Source organism: Cariama cristata, unplaced genomic scaffold, assembly GCF_000690535.1.
Source record: "Cariama cristata isolate BGI_N322 unplaced genomic scaffold, ASM69053v1 scaffold18774, whole genome shotgun sequence".
NCBI classification, from domain to species: Eukaryota; Metazoa; Chordata; class Aves; order Cariamiformes; family Cariamidae; genus Cariama; species Cariama cristata.
The window spans coordinates 41-21,837 of NW_009614877.1; the positions used below are offsets into that span (position 1 = coordinate 41).

Consider the following 21,797-nt stretch of genomic DNA (forward strand, 5'->3'; position numbering starts at 1 on the left):
GGCCCCATAGACTTGTTCGTGTCTAGGTGGAGCAGCAGGTCACAAACTACTTCCTCCTGGATAACGAGGGGATTTTTTTTGTTCCCCACCCCTAGCATCCAGCTTGGAGGATTGGCTACCTCGAGGATGACTGGTCTGGCTATTGAAGACTGAGGCATGGTGTTGACTGAAGATGGTGTTGTATAACTTGTTCCTGTTTTCCAGTATTTTCTGGGAAATTGGTTGTCTAGTTTTTCCATTCTATTCTTACCCCTTGCTATCCCCCAGCATCTGGATCCAAGTTACTTTCCTGCCTCCGCTTTGGCGGAGAAAAAAACGTCCGTGGGGGTGGCGTGTTCTGACCTCGGCTCCTGTCAGGAGCACATTTGTGGCATTGCCTGCGTAAGCATGTCATCATGAGATGGAAAGTGCTTGCAGCGCTGGCTCTGAAACAGTTTGGTCAGGGGTGCCGAAACATGGATGTCCTGTGACAAGTATCGCCTCCTGAAAGCCGTGAAGCCCGTGTGACAGTTCTTCAGGGTGCTGTGCAGCCAGCCCTGACCTGGCCTGGAAGTATGGGTTTCTGGTATTCGTCTCTGCCTGTGGCCTCCGTGCCGGTTCATCTGAAACGAGGAACTTCTTCAGCCTGCAGCTGGGAAGAAGCAGCCAGTCTTCCTTCTCTGCTAAACAGATTCTTGTCTGTTTTCATTACTTGATAAAGCTCTGTAAGCACGTAAAATTGTCTTGTTCTGCTGTGGGAGAAGGGTGAGAAGCTCTCCCCGAGTGCTCACTGGGAAAAAGCAGGGTTATTTTGTTAAATCTGTAAAGCTAGCAAAGGAGATTTCAGCATGGAGGTGAATACTCCATTACATCCCTCTCCCCTTCTGCCTCTTCCTGCAAAATAGCATGCATTAAAATAACTTGATACTTATTTTAAATGTTGGGGTGTGAAATGTTCAGTTTGTTTGCTGCTGCTACTGAAAAACTGGCCCAGTATGCACTATCCCTGTGAAGAGGTTAACACTAAACAGTTTCATTTGGCCTCTTAATCCCAATCAATAAGAATATCAAGAGGGGACCGCAATAAAGGTGACTGGATTGAAAGTGGCTTTAATATCTGCCTTTGAATCAATCATTAGCAACAGACTACAGTCCCGCTAGCTGACACAGTTTTCATTTGGGGTGAATGATTCAACTTTAATGATGCAAAATTGTTCAGCTTTTTAATAGATGATCTCAACTGCTTCCTCTGCACGCATAATTACGGCATTACAGAGCAGTAAAGGACAGCAAAATAGTCTTGTTTTTTGAACTTGGTGGCAGCTTTCTGTGGAGTGTGGTTTGTTTTTCATTTCCAAAAACTTGGACACATTGAGCAGACCTTTAGGAAGGGGAAGTACATCCAGAACAGTTCCCTGCTCCATGTGAGTTGCTCAGCCAAGTGGGTGTCCAGCTCAGGGAAGGGCTGGTAAGGGAGGAAAAGCAAAAATCCTTGGTCTCAGCCTTCAGAAACGTCGGCCATCCCTCATGCAATGCTTGCTGTAACAGTATGCGGTTCCTTCTCTGGGTCTGAGCATTCTGAAAGATTCAAAAGGTATTGCCTGTTCAGTACAGTGGTGTCCAGCAGCTGCTTCTGGCTGTGTCCATCCCTCCCGGCCCAGTGCTCCTGCGGCCTCTGGTACACCTGGCTTGCCGCTCGGGGATACCGCTGGCCACCATGGCAGCAGCTGCGACAGGGACGTCAGCACTGGCCCCAAGTCCTCCTATGCCTCAGTAAAGCTGTTTGGGAGGAAGATCCTGTATTATTTCTGTCGCTCATCTCTTCTGATTTGCTTTTTGAAAAAGCGTATCTTGTTGAATGTTGTACTAAAAGTGTATGTGAAAGTCTTCATTAAGAGCTCTTGTATTTCCCAGTTGGTATATAGCAATATACAAACAGGATGTCCCCATAAATAAGGACATTGATATAATTTACTTATAGTTTAAAATAACTGGATGAATAACTTAGTTTCTTTTCAATGAGATTTGCCCATTTTTCTTCTATGTTTTGGAAGCTGCATTTTAAAATTAATTTGGGAGAGCAGGCAAAAGGATTATTTATGACTTCTATGCTCCTTGTCTTGTCCTTTACCTGTTTGTGAAGAATTTGTTAAGGACCATTATATTTAAACATTTACTTTTGTTTTCACAGGCAAGCCTGGGCTTTTGTTGGTGTCATAGGTGGTGGAAATTCTTCCTGTAATGAATCAGTGAGAAACTATGAAAATCACAGCACTGGTGGGAAAGCTCTTGCTCAGAAAGAGTTTTTCACAGTGGATGGTCAGAAGTTTATTGTGAGAGCTTACAGCGAATGGAATGATGGTAGGAAAGTGTTTTGTGAAACTGTGCAGTTGGAGGAGAACTAAAAAAATAGTGTGTGCTTTTTTTTGCTAGAGCTGTTGGTTGCAATTTAAATTTCTGAGTGCTACTGTAAGGTGTTTGTTTTTTTTTTTCTTGCTATGGATGAAGTATGATGACACAGTTCTTCAGCACAGCCTATTTTCTCAATCCATTTGTATGAAGTATGTGAACAGCCTAATATTAAGAGTCTTCATTTTTAATATATTTAGATAGAGATAAGGGGTCTTATGAGATGCTAAACCAGGATTTTTTTTTCTTTTCTTTTAGTAATTTGTCAGTCATGTATACTTTTAAGTTTCTGAGACGTTGATTATGATCCTAAAAAGAAAAGTTGGTAGAAGCCAAGAGAATTTTTTTATTGTGGTCACAATTTTCTGTTACTGTTTGGTGCTGAACTTTAGACCGCTTTTCTCATAGCACGTTGAATCTGTGGTATAAAGAGCCTGAAAGGCCTACCACTCATTTGCTTTTATCCTTTAGTCATTTGATCTGAGTTTTGCTTTTTATGGGCAGTCATTTTTCTGGTTATAGAATTACTAAGCAATATTGTATTTACCTCACAAGAATTTTTTAAGGTGGTTGGATATTTATTTGTTAAGTAGTTGAGCTATTTCATACTACCCTTTTAATGTTCCTTGTGGCCCTATGAAAATGTATAGACTTATATTTAAAAAAAAAAATCTGCCAAAATACATTTACTTGCTGGTACTGTGGAATCAGAGTCAAGAGTTAGCAAGAGCTGCTGAATTTATGCAAATCCATCACAAGTCAGTGAAGCACCATGTGTATGTAGTTTAGCCTGCCAAACTGCTGTGCATAAAAAGGAAAGTCCGCCTACTTTCTTTTGCGACATCCTTCATTGCATCTGTAGGGTTTTAAATGACAGAAAAATGTCACTCGAAACCAGGAGATGTAGTTGGACCTACAAATTGTTGCTCTATGATATTAGCTTTTTTAAAAAAAAAAAATCATATTTTTCCTGTCACTGTTACTTCTATCTTTTCCCTTTGTTTTATTTGAGATCCACTAAATAAGCAGACTGTAATGGTATCTCACACTGGCACGTTTCAGAGCAGAATTGTACTGTAGAGGGCTTTGGAGCTTGTGAAATCTCATACCTTTTTTTTTTTTTTATTGGTATCTTCTGGGAGGTGGTTTCATATAAAGATGAATACAATCTTATATTGTGTTTACTTTTTTTTTTTAAATTAGGTGTCCCAATTTCAGGCTTCCAGGTGGAAGCTGTAGGCGGAGTGATACTGAATCTTCTGGATGACGTTAGTAGTTGGGAGCCTGGAGACCGGATTGTGGTCGCAAGCACAGACTATTCAATGTATCAGACAGAGGAATTCACCCTCCTTCCCTGCCCGGAGTGTACCAAGCATCAGGTTAAAGTCAAAGGTATGAGAACAGTCACCACTTGAAGATCCATGTGAAGTATGTATTCATGGTAGTATACCCCAGATGGTCCCTTTCATCAGGAGAAGTAAAGAACAGCCTTTTTAACCTCTCTCTGTATTGCTTTGTTGCCATATACAGGAATGTGTACTTTTCCTTGCTATGATATTGCTCTGTGTATTGTCAGGTCTGCCTCATAGGTTACCATACTAACGTTTCTTTCTCATTTCTTCCTGGGTTTATTGAAGGCTTTAGTTTTCTTCCAAGAAGATTATGCTTGTTTTCCTTTCTTGGCTGTTTTCTGTCTTTTCACTAGTTCTCTTTATACGTGCTTGAATGGCTGTTGTGGTCATTACCACTTCCTTTGCCTTTAGTACCCTTCCCAACTTTTGAAGTGTTATGATTGTAACTTTTTCTGTTGTGTTTAAAAAAAGGAGAAAGGGAAAAAAAAAGGAAGAGAAAAGAGAATGGCAATCTTTGAATTTGTCTCTTTTTTTGTTTGGTTTTTTTCTCTCCTTTTCCTCAGTTCCCCTTCCACCAGCAAAATGGTTATGAAATAAGTGGCACTTCCAAGCCTCTGCTCACACAGGATATCCCTGAGTAGTTGCAATCTGTTTTTGCTTTGGGCGTGATGCGTGCAAAATGGTCATGCATGTTGTTGACCGTTTCCTATTTTATTATCTGAGTCATTCTGCTTGACTTCACGAGCCTCCCGTGGGACTGACTCCCCAGCTCTGCCGGCATCTGTCTCTTCCCTCTGCCTTTGCTCACCCTCATCCCTGGCAGTCCACCAGCCTTGGGTCTTGAGCTCTCCCTCTCACTCCCCGCTGGTGGGCTGCAGCATCAGTTTGTAGCACAGACTAACTAGTGTTATTTTGCAGTGTTAGTTTGCAGCAGCTGATCAGTGCTCTTCAGGATCTGGTTTTGTTGCATTCACCTCTGTACGGTGTGACTTCCTCTTCTTCAGAGCTCCCTTCTCTTTTTCTCTGTTCTCGGAAGTTTTCTGTGAACGCCCTCAAACTTTTCTGTTCCTTTGTGTCTTAAGGGACTGCCAGTGTGTATGTCCGCTTTGCGGTGCAGTTTGCATCCCACAGCATTTGTTAGCATGGGTCAGATATGTTTTACCGCATTGTGAAATCCCAGATTTGGAAAAAGCGTATCTAAGTTCACCTTGTTATACTTCAGAGTGTACCAGGGTGTGTGAAGCTGCAGAGCTGACTTAGTGCCATGGAGCATGACACTTCTTCGGCTTTGTTCTTCAGTGTCTCACGTTGTGTGTGTTACTGAGCACAGTATCTTAAAGAGTAAGCTTAACTTGAAGATTGCAGTACGAACTTTAAGGTGGTTTTTGGCACCACTGAATAGTGTATGTGCAAACTCTATTTCGTCTCAGAAATTGTGTACTGTGAAAAAGCAGCTGCTTTTAAAGGATTTAAAAAAAATCTTTTTTTTTTTTCAAGATTTACAATATGGCATAATATACAAAATCTTGGCTTTTTTTTCTGAAAATAAATGCTATCTGAACTATATATAACTCTTTAAAAGATGTAAAAGGAGATGAACTGGCCCATCTTTGGTTTTTTTCACCCCCAATATCAAGTTTCTGTTGTCATAGTAATGGATACTATTTTAAAAAAATCTTCAAACCACCCTATACCACCCTATACCTTTGTTCCACAAAGAATGAATTTTCTGTGGAATGGCAAACTTGACATTCTGAAGAACTCACCATCTTTCAAAATTAATTCTTGTATTTTTTGCTAGGTTTTTAGCAATTTTGGCCCCTTTATAGTAGGAAAACTAAGAAGTATTGTTTTGTAGGAGTCCTAGTTGCTGCTTTCTTTGCTTGATTTATGTATGTTAGTCAAATATAGGGAAAAACAATAGGTAAGCCTTCAAGGAGACAAGTGCAGTCCCATTTACAGATGTCTGTTGTCCTTTTAAATCTTCAACAGCAGGTACAGAATTAATAACACTCTTGGTTCTGCTTCATGTTGTTGTAATGATCAATTTCGGCTTGAATCCTTTTGTAAGTTTTGAAGGGATAGTGAGAGTCTGTATTCAGGGAATCAATAAATGAGGGGAAAAACAGAAGAGGGGAGGGAACTTTTTAAAAAATACATAAATACATCTTTTAAGGTTTATGGGAGCAGAAAATTTTCTCAGTTTGCATAGACAAATAAGAACTTGATTGTTTCTTTGGAAGAACAGTGTAAAACTAGAATATCTTGTTTTCCCTAATTTTAGTTTATGAATCTTCAGAATAGCTATCTAGGAAAGAGCAAATTTAGTCAGGAAAGCAAATCCCTTTTTTCTTTTGGAAGGGGATGAATACAGTATTTTGTAAAGGTGTTTTGACCTCATTTTCAGTTCTTAATTTTTCTTTGCAACAGATTAAGCAGCCAGCGTCTTTTTTCTGTTAAAACAAATCTGCATCTTATGTTTCATTAGAAGTTTTCTAGATACCTTAGATTCATTGAAACTTTTCTTTTTTTTTTTTAATCCATTCTGTTCACAAACTATTGGACTGAAATTAAGATGCCCTTGCAAATAAAATGTCAGGGTTTGTTTAAGATCAGTTGTCTTACTAAAATGAAAAATACGTAGACAACACTTTGTTTTGGAAGGAAACATGGAGTAGTATACTTGATTCGTCATCCTGCAAGATGCTTAACTGTAATTGAGTCAGCTGCAGTCTGCAAGGGGGGAATTTGTTTGGTGTTAGCCGGGTTGATGTTTATTGTCTAACAATTATGTGCTTTTTGTGTGCTTCAGCATAAGAAAAGCTAAGAGAGAACAGCACGTTAAGATATCAGAATGCATGAGTAGTGTTGCTATAATTAGCTTGTTTATATAAAATAAGTTGCTTTTGTTTTCAATGACAATTCTCTTTTTTTTTTTTTTTCCCTTCCTCCCTTCAAAACTGTTTTTGGACAGAAAATCCTCAGTTTCCTCATGTAGGAGAAATTATTGATGGAGTAGACATGAGGGCAGAAGTTGGAGTTCTTACGAGGAACATCTTAATCAAGGGGGAGACAGAAAATACCTGCTATCGTGAAAAGGAGTGTCAGTTCTTCAATTACGATACATTTGGTGGGCATATCAAGGTCTGAAAAACATTTTAAAGAGCTTTCTGTCATGTAAAGACATATTGAGGAGGAAAACATTAATGCTAAACTTGGAGGGATTTGAAAATTTAAGGAACATCAATCCAAACGGTTGCTTTACGTAGAAATGTATTTGTTCTCAACTTTCCCAAAATGATATTCAACTCATCAAGACTTAGGTCTGCAGAATTGGAGGAAGGAGTGTCAATGCCTGAAATGTTGTTGTAGAAGTATTCAGCATATATTGCAACATTGTATGGCAGGAATTATACCTTATAAGTGATGTCCATGCGTGTTCATCCTGTAATATTACAGGATAAATAAAGTTCAAACTCCCTTTCCTTTGTCTCCCTGCTATCACTGCCTTTCTCCCTCCCCAAGTGATGAGCGTTGAATCCTAGATCTGCCTCATACGAAATTGGGCACTGGAGGGGCGTGAAGAGGGAAGAAACTGAGTTGGACCATGGTGGTTTCTTATTTAATTTTTTTAAAAATTGATAGTCCCAATGTTATGTAAGGGAAACTGCTTGGAATTTCTTGTGTTACCATAAACATAAAGAAAGCTGAGGGAAAGTAGTATAGAAACTAGTATTCATACTAGTATTCACTTATGTTTTAAATGAAAGGATTGAGCAGCAGTATATCAGCTCTCCACTGACTCTGCAGAAGTTTGAGACCTTGTGTTTTAAATGCAAATGTATTTGTTCTCATTATGTGCTGGTCACAGTTTAAATCTCTCTTTCTAATATATTTGGATGCAGATTTTAATTTTATAGTGGTGGACATAACGATGGGAAAAAAAATATGCCCTTTCCCTCCTGTGCAGCAGCTTTTGTTTTGTGGAAGAGAAGGAGATGGGCTCAAGGCGCTCTTTTGTGTTTAACATAATGTAATGAAAGAAGATCATGACAAGCTGTGAATCTTGCAAAGCGTGACCTTGATTGCCACAGTAGCGCGCAAATACAGCAGACCCCTCAGATGTCTGGAAGAGAGAATGGAAAACAAACATTTTGAGTCATCAAAGTTGTTAAACTGTTCCCAGGAGATTGTTCAGAGTAGCTGAGTGCTGCGAAACTTGGGCTTCAGCACTAAAAGCATTTCGGTTTACGTTAGTCTTGCATGCTGAAGCAGAGGGAGCCTAGGCACTAGCAAATGTTAATTGCCTCAGGGGTGTTGATTATCCTGGATTTTCTACTGGTCAGTGGGACAGTAGCATAAAGGAGGCTTAGTGGCAGTGAGGAGAGGTACTGGTTTGTAGTTTAAGACTGCATTGGTGCTTTTAAATGTTAAGAGTCAGAGATCTCAGGGATGCCTGGTTTTCACCATCCCTCTGTATTTTAGACATATAAACCTTAGGAGTGCAATTAGGGGGGAGGAGAGAAGTCCATATTACTCATTTCCCTAGAGGACAAAGTACATATAAAAATGGTTATTTTTGATAAATACTCTGTCAGGTAAGTTAATGAAATAACAAGAAAGGTTGGGGGTTTTTTTCTTAGCTTTGCTCCTTGCAGTTTAGCTGTTGCACTTGGTTTCTGGTTTTGTAGCAGGTTAGGTGGAAGAAAATACTTTTCCTTTCCTATGTTACTGGTACAGCCCCATTATGTTTTTACTTTGTACCAGGTGGTGTTACTGTGAAGCTGTATGATTCTGAAGGCAATTTCCTATCTTTCTTAATAAAGAAGTTCCTCTGGAGTGCTGTGTCCAACTTTGGGTTCCCATTGCAAAGAAGGTTTAGATGCACTGGAACATCCAGTGAAGGTGGTATCTGGGAGTAAGTGATAATAAGTGAGGAGGAGCTGAGACAACAAGGCTTGTTTGGCGTGGGGAAGGCAGAGAGGAGGGATCTTGGTGCTGTCTTCAGGTACTGGGGAGGCTTTAGAGAGGCCAGAGCAATTCTTGGAGGTGCATGGTGATAGGACAAAAGACAATGGGACCAAGCTTCAACAAGACAAATTCTGCTTAAATACCAGGAAAATGAAAGGGAAGAACCAGTTGATGTCATACGAGCATCTCTGTGGCTGGAGGTGTGGTTGTGGTGGGGCAATGTGCTGAGCAGCTGTCTTTAAGCTGACCTGGTGCTTGGCTGGTGATTGGACCAGGTATCTCAACAGGTTCCTTTGAATCTGTATTATTCTGTGATTTTTATTCAACTAAACCTGTCCCAACTGGGCTACACTGCTATAGCTTCAGTATAGACAGGCCCTGATGTGGGTGATTTCTGTTTATTTGGACAGTATGTGGTTGTATGCAAAGAATGTTTAACATGCCAGCTAGTAAAGACCAAACAGTGAAGTGCGGCAACGCGTCTGTTGATAATTGCTCTGTCTTAGCCACATGGGGATTTCGCTTTTACACTTATTTATGAAGGATACTGTTTTGTAAGACTATAGAGCAGGACAGTAATGGTTGTGGTAACTTCTATTGTGTTGGCCTGTGGTAACTGTGTACATCTAACTTCTGTACATCTGGCATAGATGATACATTAACTTAAATTTACATTAGTTAAAAAGCAAATAGTTGGTTCTCAAGTCTGGACTTCTCATTATATTTTTAGATTTTGAAGAATTTTACATCTGTTCATCTCTCCTATGTGGAATTGAAGCAAATGGGGCAGCAGCAGATTGGAAGTTACCCTGTTCACTTTCACCTTTGTGGGGATGTAGATGAAAAAGGAGGTTATAGTTTTAAGACTTACCTGGAAGGTCTTTCCATTCATCACTGTTTTTCCAGATGTGTGACTGTTCATGCAACTAATGGCTTGCTGGTAAGTGCAGGGAGAGTAAAACATACTGTATTGAAATAAATGTTATAAAGAGCATTTAGAGCAAAAATAGTCCCCTCCCTCCTTCAACTTTAATGCTCAGCAGTTGTGTTTTTTATTGCAATGAATAAATGAGCAAGTGTGAACAGTAACTTATATTTAACAGATCTCACCATTCTGGTTTTTCAAATTCTTCCAGGCAGCTAAGCTCTCCAGACATAGTAGTATCTTTGTAAGGGATAAATAAAACTCTGCTTGAATCATCTGAGCTGCTGATACTGAAGCTTCACTCTGCATCTGTGCCAAGACAGTAAAACTAGATGGTAGTTGTCAAATAAATCTCGGTAAATGCTATTGCTACTGACATAATGAACTTGTATTTCTGCAGATAAAGGACACCATTGGCTATGACACACTAGGTCACTGTTTCTTCACAGAAGATGGCATTGAGCAGAGGAATACTTTGTTCCACAACCTTGGCCTAGTCACGAAACCAGGCACTCTTCTTCCTACAGATAGAAACAGCAGCATGTGTATTAGTATTAGGGATAAAGTGTATGGAAATTATGTCCCAGTGCCAGCCACAGACTGCATGTGAGTATTTCATGGTCAAAAAAGTAAAACCAAACCAGCTGCAGCAGTTAGACTGCTGATGATCTCTCGACAATATAGAGATAGGAACATTTTTATGTATAATTTAATGAATGCGCACACCTTAAATGTAGTTCACGTAGTAGTGGTATTTAAAAAAAAAAAAAAAAATTAGTGTTTAGTCTTTTATTTAAGAGAAAAAATAAGTTGTTTTGTAGGACGATTGTTGTTTCTTGCAATACTTTCAAGGCCGTATCTTTACTTCGGTATAAAAGTATGCGCGTTCTCAAGTTGTCACTGCTAGTTTTTCTGCATGCTACTAATCTCTTGTAGAAGCTTATTGAAAGAGTTTGTTACTGCACAGAGTATCTGAACAACATTAAGTAAAATACTGTGCATTGAACTAATAAAAGAAGCATTTTTGACTTCTAAATTTGGGGGGATTTGTAATTTATTTTTTTTATTTCGTATATGGTGACTTGAGAAAAAGCTGAATTGATGTCTGATGTGCTTGATACCAACAGGAGATATTTTTGTAAGAGCTAGAGCTTTTTCCATAATAACTTCTTTCTCAATAATATTTCAGGGCGGTTTCAACATTCTGGATTTCTCATCCCAACAATCATCTTATAAATAATGCAGCAGCAGGTTCACAGGTGAGACATACGGATGTAACTCAACACAAACTACTCATGCCACTATATTTGTAAAACATACAACATTTACACTGCCAAAAATACATACATTTTTCTTTGAATATGTTTGGCAGCATATTGGCATTAGAAGTGCAGGGTTTGTTGAGGTGTGCGTTTAAGAGATGCCAAAAAACTTTAATCCAGCTGGAACAGAGGAGACCTCTTCCTCTTTGTAGTTAATAGACCTGACAACAGTGTCAATATGTGTATGTAGAAATAAATCCTCTCCAAAGAACTAATGCATTTCATATTAAGGCTTCTGTATTTTCTGTAGGTTGTCATGAGTTTACTGTGTGACTGCTCTGAAAGACTTGTCTTCACAGCTGTAGTCATTGAAATAAAAAATTAGTAAAAAAAAAATCTTCATGTGTAAGAAACAGCTAAAACGGTTTTATTGTCAGTTGTTAGTCATTTGTTTCCCATCAGTGACTGCTGATATGTTTTTACTTGTTGTGAATTTTATATATATAGTGCAAATCTCCTGTCTCAGCTGCTTGGAAAGTAAAGCTGAACTACTCAGTACGTGTTGTGGAGGGGAGGCTGGACTCTGTTCTACTTCTGCGTTGGATGAGAGGCTGAGATGTGCATGGTTTTGAGTGGATTTTTCTGAAGAGATTAGTGGGAATGGAAAATGGGAAAGATTGTTGTTGTTGCAAAGGCTCCAGTGCTGCAAATAGAATATGAGTGTGTGTCAATGTGTTCTTGGGCACAGAATACATAATAAATTGTTATTAATAGGACAGGATTCAAAATACTTAACTGAGTTGAAATATCTAGAGTATAAAAATTCAGAAAATTTTGTAACTTTATTCTGCTTCTTGTGGGTCTGGCTCTTTTTTTTGAACAAACTTTTCTAGTTTACTGTCTGTCACTGGGAAGGATCTGGACACACTTAGTAAATCAAACCAATTCTTCTCTTCCCAATGCAATATCTTTCCATTTTTGCCTGCTTTACCTAATGTTCCTTTACTTTCTTTTAGCATTGCAGGCTAAGTTAAAGGAAACAGCTTCCTTGATTGGGTGCTTAAAACCTGCAAGGTCTTTTTCTGCCTCTGTAGTGTGTCCCAGAAAATGTCTTTTCTGTTTGTTACTAGAATCTGTGTGGTCAGAGCAAGCATTTGTGTATGTTACCAGGTTTTGCCACTCTGATGTGCCTCCCTTGCATGGATGTAAACACATTAATATAAAGGAACTGCAGCTTATTATGTTTCAGAAACAGAATACTTCAACTGCGTTGATACAAACTCTGCACTGTAGAGCTTTTGCTATTATAATCTATAACAATTCACAAGCAAATAAAATAATTCCGTTGTGCCCCTCCAGCTCCTTCATTATACAATGAAGCCTATTGTAAGGGTGTATCAGCAATAAATGTTTCTTTTGTTTGAGCTGTATATGGGGGGGGGACGGGGGGACGGACACGACTTTTTCATTTTTCTGAATGCTTGCAAGTGCTTAAGGAGCTTTTAAGTTTATTAAACTTTTTTTCCAAGCATCAGGATATGTTTTGGATAAAAATTATTTTGAGTCTGCCAACCACAGAACTGTATTTAATTATATGTGAAGTAAGACTTTGGTATTTTTATTAATGGAACATCCACATTTACTTTGGAATTGTTAATCATCAGAAATATCAAAGTCTGTCATCATTACGGATGGGAGTATGTTACCGAGAAGCAGAATTTCCAGAACTGTTTGGAAAATGAGTATATTCTTAGAGTGAAATACGTGAAATCTTTTAAGACTGAGTGAATTGGCTTTATCCACGTTTCTTGAAGAGGAGGATGATGACTGTGTTTTGTGAGATGGAACACTCAGTATGCAGTGTTTCTTTAGCTACTGTTTAACCCTTTAATGTGCCGTATGCAATGATTTCCTTATTTTATAAGGGCACAGAGCATGTGATCAGGCAAAATTTTTCATGTTTGTAGGTATCTGCTGTGCAGGTGCTGTCATGATGCCATCTCTTGTGAACCCAGATGTGATGGAAAGGGGAACTTTTGTGGGTCACATTTACAGATAAATCCAGCTTCTTTAAGAGCAGGGATGTTGAAGAAGTGGAGAAAATGAACAGATGCTGAAATTATTACTGCATGTTATTGGCACAGTGCTCTGAACTGGCCAGACTTCTTGGTGTGCTTTTTTCCTTTCTTCTGAAAGCTCTTGTGGGTTTTTTGGCTGTGTCATTAAATTCTGATGTGAGCAGAGATGAACAAACCTTAGTCAGAGTGTAACAGTAAGGAGGAGAGGTGAGGTTTTGAGTATTTTACTGTAAATGGTATGATTTACTAGTAAAGGAAAATGAAGTGTCTGTGATGAAATATAACTGAAATACAAAAATTGCATTAATTCTGTCACTTTTCTGGTTTGAAATATTAGAGGATCTTAAATGTGTGGTGTTATATAGCTTCACCAAGAAGGAAAACACTTTCTAGTGCATACTATTCACTAGAATACAGCCTTATTTGCAAACTTCTACTTTCTCACTGGCCAGTTGTTTGAAAAATATATTCCATTGTGCACAGTTGATTTGGGCTATGTTCTTACTCGCTTCCTTATGTAAAATATCCAATTTCAACTTAACATACGCTTATTTTGTGGTTGAATACATCAGCACTGATAGTAACATCAGACTCACTTATCTTATAAGTAATGTCATTCTGTCCTTACTTGCAGGATGCTGGAATATGGTATTTGTTTCACAGGGTTGCTACAGGAGATTCTCATAGTTTAGCTATTGAAACCAAGTCAGAGCTTACACCCCTAGGAATCTTCTATAACAACAGGGTTCATTCTAATTTTAAGGTAATGTATTATCTCATTGAAAAAAAAATTGAAGTTCTTTATTTGTAACTATTCTGTATTAGGACTAGTCTGTTTACATTTTAAGCTGGTTAGGTGATGGATTCGTGCTGTGTTTGAACTGCATGATTCTATCTAGGTGTTGCAGAATGGTGTATAATCAGCATGTGTGTAGTTGCTTCCCACATTTCGCATATTCACTGTGTTTAATATCCTTGTGAGACACAAACAACTAACATCAATTAATTCTTCTAATGAAATACATTTTCTCAGAAGTAGCATTTCAGATGCTGCTTTCTTACTGATGGCATTGCTTTCTACTCTGAAGAAAACTGATCCCTGAAGTATTGAAGTTTATTACAGTTGTGATTCATCTAATAGCTTCCTGGAATAGCTGTGACTTGTTTTCCTGAGTCTATAATGTACAGTAACTCAGGTGTTTGCACATGGTGGCACTGACTCTGACTAGAGTTTAAGCTTGGAGGTTGGCTTTAGGAGCCCAGCCATTGGCAACAGTTTTTTTGTTAGACGGTTCTCAGCCTAGATAAAGGCATTCAGTATTGTTTGATTAATGTGACTTTATTAGTATCTTTTCTACATTCAGATAAGTGAAGTTAAAATCCTTAAATTAATTATTTCATTGGGAACCTAGCTGCCTGTGTGTGTACATATATCTATCTATCTATATAAAAATGCAAAAAATGTAATGGCATTTACAAAGCCACACAACTTTAAATATTTATTTGTGTTCGAAGTTTACATAATAAAGTTCAGGATCACTGTTGGATATTTTTTACCAAGTGAAACTAATTTTACTTGACAGTTGGGTGTCTGGGATACCAAGAAATGATGCACTGTCTTATAGAAGTTATGTTAACAGTGTGTTTGGGACTGTGGGGCATTCATACTGGAATTAAAACATACTGAATACGAAAGTGTGTTGTAAGGAAAAAAGTATTTCAGCTATATGGCTTGTATTACCTTTAAACAAGGGTAGCAGTTTGTGTGCTAAAATTCTATGCTAAAAGAGCAAACTCCACTAGCAGTTCTGAGGATCTGTTCATGTAGGAGAACTCAATTGTGATCACAATTTGGATCAGAGGTGAAAGTAGCTGCAGGTATTTGTTTATGTAATTTATGTTAAGTAACACAAATACTTTCTTCTGCTTCTGTTTTCTCAACTAAATGATTTCATACTGGATTATTGAGTTTCAGATTGATGATTGCTTAGGTGAAAATCAGCTTCAGTGGTGAAGGTAGTTTTGTTTTAAAGTGAAATAAAAAGCATTTTTCACAGTGTTTTGGGGTTTGGGTTTGTTTTGTTTGTTTGTTTTTTCCTTTTGTGAGATTATTTTGAATTCACCGCAAGACTGGCTTCCAGATTTTCCAGAACAGCATCTGGAAATAAATGTAAAACCTTAGATAGTTAGATGTTGTGAAAGAAATCTGAAATGAACTTTAATGATTTTCCATTACTTTATTTTTTTAATCCCAGGTAATTATTTTCTTTTGCCCAAATTAGCATAGACAAATTCTGGTTTTCCCTTAGACAATATGTCAATTAAGGCCAAACTGAAAGATCTAGGACTTTCTAATACATGTATTGAATGCATTGTGAAGTTTAAATTTTAGAAGTTTAATGTTTACTCTGTCTCTAGTTTTGGTTATTATGAATTTTCTTTCCTTGCTTGTTTCAGGCTGGTTTGTTCATTGATAAGGGTGTTAAAACAACTAATGCTAGCGTTGATGATCCCAGAGAATATCTTTGTTTGGACAACAATGCAAGGTAAAGGATATTGTATTTTAAGTGAGTGAAGAATGGCAAAGTTCTGAGATTGCTTTTAGATTTAGGTGAGGAAAACGTTTTTAAAACAATACAATTGTTTATAAATAATAACTGAACAGTAAGTTCATATATATTCTTTTCCCTTGTTTGCTCATATGTTTTAAGAAAAACAGAGTGGTGTGCCTTAAAGGAGTTGGCTGTTTCTTCTCAGCTCTTGCTCAGAGTAATTTTCAGCATCTTAGAAGACATCATTTGAAACATGCTCTGCTGTCATGCTTAAAGTATTTTCTGGAATTGCTGCTAAGAGCAAAGTCTTAATTTAAAATCTGCTCTTCTGATTTATGACCTGGTTTTAAATAATTGTTAGAAAATGGCTTAATAGAGCTGAGTAATACATCCACTTGCCTTTCCTACTGCTAAATGCTGCCTGCCATACTTTCTAGACTTGGAGACCATCATAGCTCAGTGATACACTTTTACTGAAGGCTATTTGCAGAGGTAGTACAATCAATGACATTTTCTTTGGTTTACAAAGTAAGAGAAAGTAATGGAGAGTCTAAGAAGATTCCAGGTTCTGCTGTGCCTGGTTAATTTTGTCCTGAACGTCAAATAAAATCACCTGGGATAGTGGTGAAATGGCAACATTGGGTAACTGTATCTGTCAACATAATAAGCATTAAGGCTGAAAATATAGTTCATAAGATTATTTCTGATTGACATGTATTTAGGATGAGGATAGTTAAGTGATAGTTACAGATACAGAGAGGAAAGTTTCCAGCTTTGGTGAAACTCAGTACTTCATGTTTTGGAAATGAACTTGCTGGTTCGAAGTTTTGACAGAAAACCCATATAACCCGTGTCGATTACTTCAGTCATAACAGGTAGCCAGGAGGAACATATGAGGGGCAAAATACCCTATGAGAATTTGTAGTGTGTTGACAGGGCATCAACAGAGGATGTGAGAAATTCAGTGCGTGAGATGGGGTTCATGTTTCACAGCAGCCAAAGAAGTAACAAGACACTCTGTAACTACATGAGGCCACTAATCGTTGTACATGGAACCAAAGTGGAGGGATTTAAATGTTAATTCAGGAGCGTGAGACTGTCAAACCCAAACATTCACCTGTTCTTCCCTTCCTCCCCTGGGGAGTGGGGGAGGACAGATCAAAAGTAGAGTACAAGCTAATCGGGATAAGGGGCATGTATATGTATAATGTATCTTTACCTGTTCAAAATGCATTTTTGTAATATTTTTTTAATGTATTACTCTTTCTCTGTGACCTTAGGGATAATCAAGTGAAAGCTTCTACCAGTCTCTAAGCAGGATGTTTCTTCCTGTTGTCTAAAACAGATTCCAGCCATAACTTACCGTACAAGACCATCTTGGTAGCAATGTGGAGAGTCTGGGTTGGAATAGAAAAGTATCTCAAGTGTGCTCAAAGAAGGGACACTCCTTAACGTCAGAAGAGTTTGAAAGATTTGAAGGAGCAGTTAGACAAGCCTCCAGCCTTTTTTTGTGTAGTGCATGTCAGCCTTGTGTATCCTTCCAAGGATCTTTAATTTCCTCCATCAAACTTTGATATTAATGCTGCAGTACAAGTAGAGAGGGAGTTGTTTGAGGAGAGCAAAAAGAAGAAGCAAAGGGATAAAAGGAGGTGAGATGCAGCTAAAGAAACTCAGGGAGACTGAGCAATAGCCTGTGAGAGTTACTGAAAAAGAGAAGTTTTATGTTCCTTCTTCACTGCACTCCAAAGACCCTTTTCTAGAAATAGAGAGCTAGAGATGCATCTGGTTTTGGCTTCTGTCATTTCAACCATGAAAGCAGAGTGGATTTTGCCCATCAGATGAGCATGAGTGTTCATCTTCCAGGCTTTCTCAGTGCAACATATATGACGTGTAAAACAACCAGTATTCCTATATTGAGTGTTTGGGATTTTTATCTGTCCCAGGTTTCGACCTCATCAAGATGCAGACCCTGAAAAGCCCCGAGTTGCTGCGCTGATTGACAGATTAATCTCTTTCAAAAACAACGATCATGGGGCCTGGGTCAGGGGAGGGGATATCCTCATTCAAAACTCTGGGTAGGTATCTGGAAGCAAATGGCTGCATGTTGTTAAGAAGTTTCCCGTAAAGATTTGTTTATGAAAGTGCATTACAACAGGGTTATAAGAGAAGATTGATGCTTAACTGGAGGAACTTCTCAGTATCTGGAACTGCTTTCACACCATCCTGCTACTTTAAATGAAACAAGTTTATATGTGATTAGATGAGGACCTGCCTTAAATGGCAAAAAGAAACTATGTAGTAAAAAGAAGTCTAAAAGCTATTAGAGACAGTAAATTTGTACTGAGGTATCTATGGTTTCCCTGAAGATCTTATGTCCTACTTAAAATATATAGAAAATTGCTTGATTTTTTTTTTAGCAACAACATTATTATAAGAGTTAAGTGTGTGGTAGTTCTAAATTCCATTCATAGAAAAATTCAGGCTTTCTTCAGTGCATAGCAGGATATGCCCTTACAGTAGCTTATTGTAGGACAATCCAGAAGACATGACTGAAACTTTGAACTTTCTTCTAGGTTTGCGGACAATGGAATAGGTTTGACATTTGCTAGGTGAGTACTTTATGTTAATCACTTCTGATTTTTCTTGCCTGGCAGCTTAGAAAATGTATGTCTATCTATTAAAATTAATAGGTACACTTTCATAAGGCTATAGTTTCATTTTTGGTCCCAGTTCTATTTCCAGTGGTGCAGATGATGTTGTAAAGACTGTAAACTGACACAGCTGCCAAAGCTTGCACTTTAATTCAACCTGTGCTTGCTTAACACCACAATTTACTGCCCCTTCACCAGAAAGGTTATGTTTATCCAAGTATTTTTGGTATTTGTATGATTTCTTAAGCAGTTTTGATTTTCGTCCTGAAGAGTTGAAAGTGAGTAATGGAAAAGAGATGAGATGAGCATTTAGAGGGGGCAGAGTCTCTTTCTAATAAAAAAGAATCAGGTCACTTAGTATTGCTGCCATTTAGGTTATGATAAACTGGTTCTAGGATTGCAAAAGTGTGAGTGCAAAAGAAAGAGTGCCGCACTACAAATAGAAAACGTATTACTTGGCTCTCTGCTGGCGTTTCAAACAGCCTGTAATACTGTTAATGTTTAAAATGATTAAATTTGTTTTGTGTATTGTAAATGAAGTCTAGACGGCTCTGCTTTAGGAGTAAAAGTAGGGTTATGCCTCAGTGTGTTCGTCTGCTGGAGAGTCTTGGCTAAAAGCTTGTCTCTGATGTTGCTTTGATAGTGATGGGAGCTTCCCAAATGATGAAGGTGCCAGCCAGGAGGTATCTGAGTCGCTGTTCGTAGGTGAGAGCAAGAATTACGGCTTTCCAGGTGGACAAAATAAGTATGCAGGAACTGGAGGAATAGACCACAAGGCACGCACTCTGCCTAGAAATCGGTAAGTATGTTATGAGTGAGGGAGGTAGAAATGATAGAAGAAACATTCCCTGTATCAGATGTAAACACTCTTCTTGCTTGAGCTGTGAGAGATTAAGATTCTATTGAAGGTGATGCTCTGGTTTTCTTTTTAATACTTTGTGTGCAGCTGTGTCACTCTTGCCTTTTTGCTGAATTAGTTTCATCTGATACTACCACAGGTCGCTTTTCCGTAGTGGTTAAAGTTATCCTACTTTAGTGAAACCTTAGACTTAAACAGCATTTGGACCTGAAGAGAGAAAGAAAACACATTTGGGTAAAAGGATTTCAAGGGTCAGTTTAGGACTAGAGGCTATAGTTTGTCTGTGACAAATCCCAGTCTGTGACCATGATTCTTTTCTCTCTGGCTTGAGGTGATGCTTGTTTAACATACTGCCAAGTCCTACTCTTGCCACAAAATAGGAAAGAAGAGTGATGTAGGTCTGGGCCACCCTCTTCCCTGTTTTTCGCTGCTTAGCCATTTAGAGGGAAGAAGTTAATGTGGCAGTGATATATGAGGTATTCAGTCTAGCTGAGTAGAATCACCGAACAGTTGAGGTTGGAAGGGACCTCTGGAAATCATCTGGTCCAACTTCCCTGCTCAAGAAGGGCCACCTAGAGCTGGTTGTCCAGAACTGTTCAGGCAGCTTTAGAATATCTCCAAGGATGGAGACTCCCCAAACGACCTGGGTAACCTGTCCCAGTACTCAGTCAGCCTCACAGTGAAAAAGTTTCTCCTTATGTTCCAGAGGAACCTCCTGTTTTTCAGCTTGTGCCAATTGCCTCTGGTCTTGTCACTGGGCACCACTGGAAAGAACGTGGCTCTGTCTCCTTTGCACCCTCCCTTCAGAGATTCTTACACATTGATGAGATTGCTGCCTGAGCCTTCTCTGCTCCAGGCTGAACAGTCTGAGGTCTCCCAATGTTTCCTCCTATGGGAGATGCTAGAATCACTTAACTGTCTTTGTGACCCTTTGTTGGACTCTCTTCAGTAGCTCCATGTCTGTCTTGTACTGGGGACAAGTACTTTGGGTGTGTCTTCACCAGTGCTGAATAGATGGGAAGGGTCACCTGCCTGGATCTGTTGGCAATGCTTCTTCCAGTGCAGCTCCAAATACTGTTTGCCTCCCTGTGGCAAGGGTACATTGTTGGCTTGTGGTCAACTTGGTTTCCACCAGGGCCTATAGGTCCTTTTCACTGGCACATAGGGTTGTTCCTTCCTAAGTGCAGAACTTCTGCACTTCCCCATGTTCCCATCTGCCCATTTCTCTTGTCAAGGTCTGTCTGGATGACAGCATGGCCTTCTGGTGTATCAGCTGCTCCTCGCAGTTTTGTGCCTTCTGCAAACTTGCTGAGACTGTATTCAGCCCCATCATCCAGTTCACTGATGAAAATGTTGAAGATTGGACCCGCTATTGACCCTTGGGGTGCACCACTAGTTACTGGCCTCCAAGTTGACTTCATGCCACCACCCTCTGGGCCCAACCATTCAACTAGTTTTCAGTCCACCTCACTGTGCTCTCATTGAGCCCATGAGCTTCATGAGGATCTTATGGGACACAGTGTCAAACGCCTTACTGAAGTTTAGGTAGACCATGTCCACTGCTGTCCCCTCAGCTACCAGGCCATTCATTTCATCACGGAAGTTTATCACATTGGTCAAGCATGACTGCTCCTTGGTGAATCCATGGTGATTATTCCTGATTACTTTCTTGTCCTTCATGTGCCTTGAAATGGTTTCCAGGTTTAGCTGCTCTATCACCTTTCTGGGGATCAAGCTGAGGCTTACCAGCCTGCAGTTCGCTGAGTCTTCCTTCTTGAAGTTGGAAGTGATGTATGCTTTCTTCCAGTCTATGAGCAGTTCTCCCAGTTGCCATGATCCATCAAAGAGCATGTGGTATTATTCTCTTGCTATATTTCCCTTAGGGGGAAAGCGACACGTGTGCGAATGGACAGTGATAGCTCTTCTAACAGGAAAATTCAAAAGAATTGGGGATTTCTTGGCTCATTAGATAAGTGCAGAAACAAGATTTCCTTTACTAAGATCTAACCTGCAAGTCATTCTCTTAACGTTGCTTTTTTGATTCCTCTGAAAGGAAGGGTATTTATGAGACAGATTCAGGCTTATCATGGGTTTTGCTACAGGATGCTATAAATATTTGCTTGCATTAACAGGACATTTCCAATTAGAGGCTTTCAAATTTATGATGGACCTATTCACCTTACCAAATGCACATTCAAAAACTTTGTGCCAACTGCAGACAGATTTACCAGTGCGGTTGGATTCTTGATGAAAAATCCATGGCAGATGACACCAAAAAACAACATTTCTCTTGTGAAGTTTGGCCCGAATGTAAGTTTACTACAAGTTTTATTTTATTCGTGCAAGTGGCTTTCTTTTCTTCTTGCTGTATTTAAAATAAAATCCAAGTCATCTTTTCCATACATCCCGACTCCAGAGTTTCTGTCTTGGTTGGAAGTCACCCAAGATGTGTCCTTAGTCTCCCAAGCAAAAAATAATACCAAGGGAGATGTAAGATACATTGCAATAATGATCTCTTTCATGGCTAATGGTAAAGCTGAAAGGAGATTTTTGTAAGGATTTAGTATATCCTTAGTAATGAATTTTCAGTTGCAAATATTAACATTGTTTAGAAGCAACAGCTGGCCTGAGCCTAAAAATCAAAATATCGGTCTTGTAAGATTCCACTGTCTTTACTATAAGGTTTTTAATCAACTTTGTAGAATTTCTGTGTTTCTGCAGATGTGCAAGTGTTAGTCAATGCTTCGCCTGCGGGGGGG

General features: G+C 38.9%; 1 protein-coding gene across 1 annotated transcript; it reads left to right on the forward strand.

The window, feature by feature from the left end:
- Nucleotides 1-267: 267 nt before the first annotated feature.
- On the forward strand, nucleotides 268-21,363 carry LOC104161240 (transmembrane protein 2-like; the record flags this gene model as incomplete). Its single annotated transcript, XM_009699595.1, has 14 exons — nucleotides 268-381; nucleotides 1,589-1,752; nucleotides 2,171-2,340; nucleotides 3,592-3,780; nucleotides 6,715-6,884; nucleotides 9,442-9,651; nucleotides 10,037-10,242; nucleotides 10,826-10,895; nucleotides 13,611-13,739; nucleotides 15,434-15,522; nucleotides 17,472-17,603; nucleotides 18,102-18,137; nucleotides 18,823-18,978; nucleotides 21,171-21,363. Coding segments are annotated over 14 exons (2,028 nt in total), but the record flags the coding sequence as incomplete, so codon positions are not given.
- Between the last annotated feature and the right edge of the window lie 434 nt (nucleotides 21,364-21,797).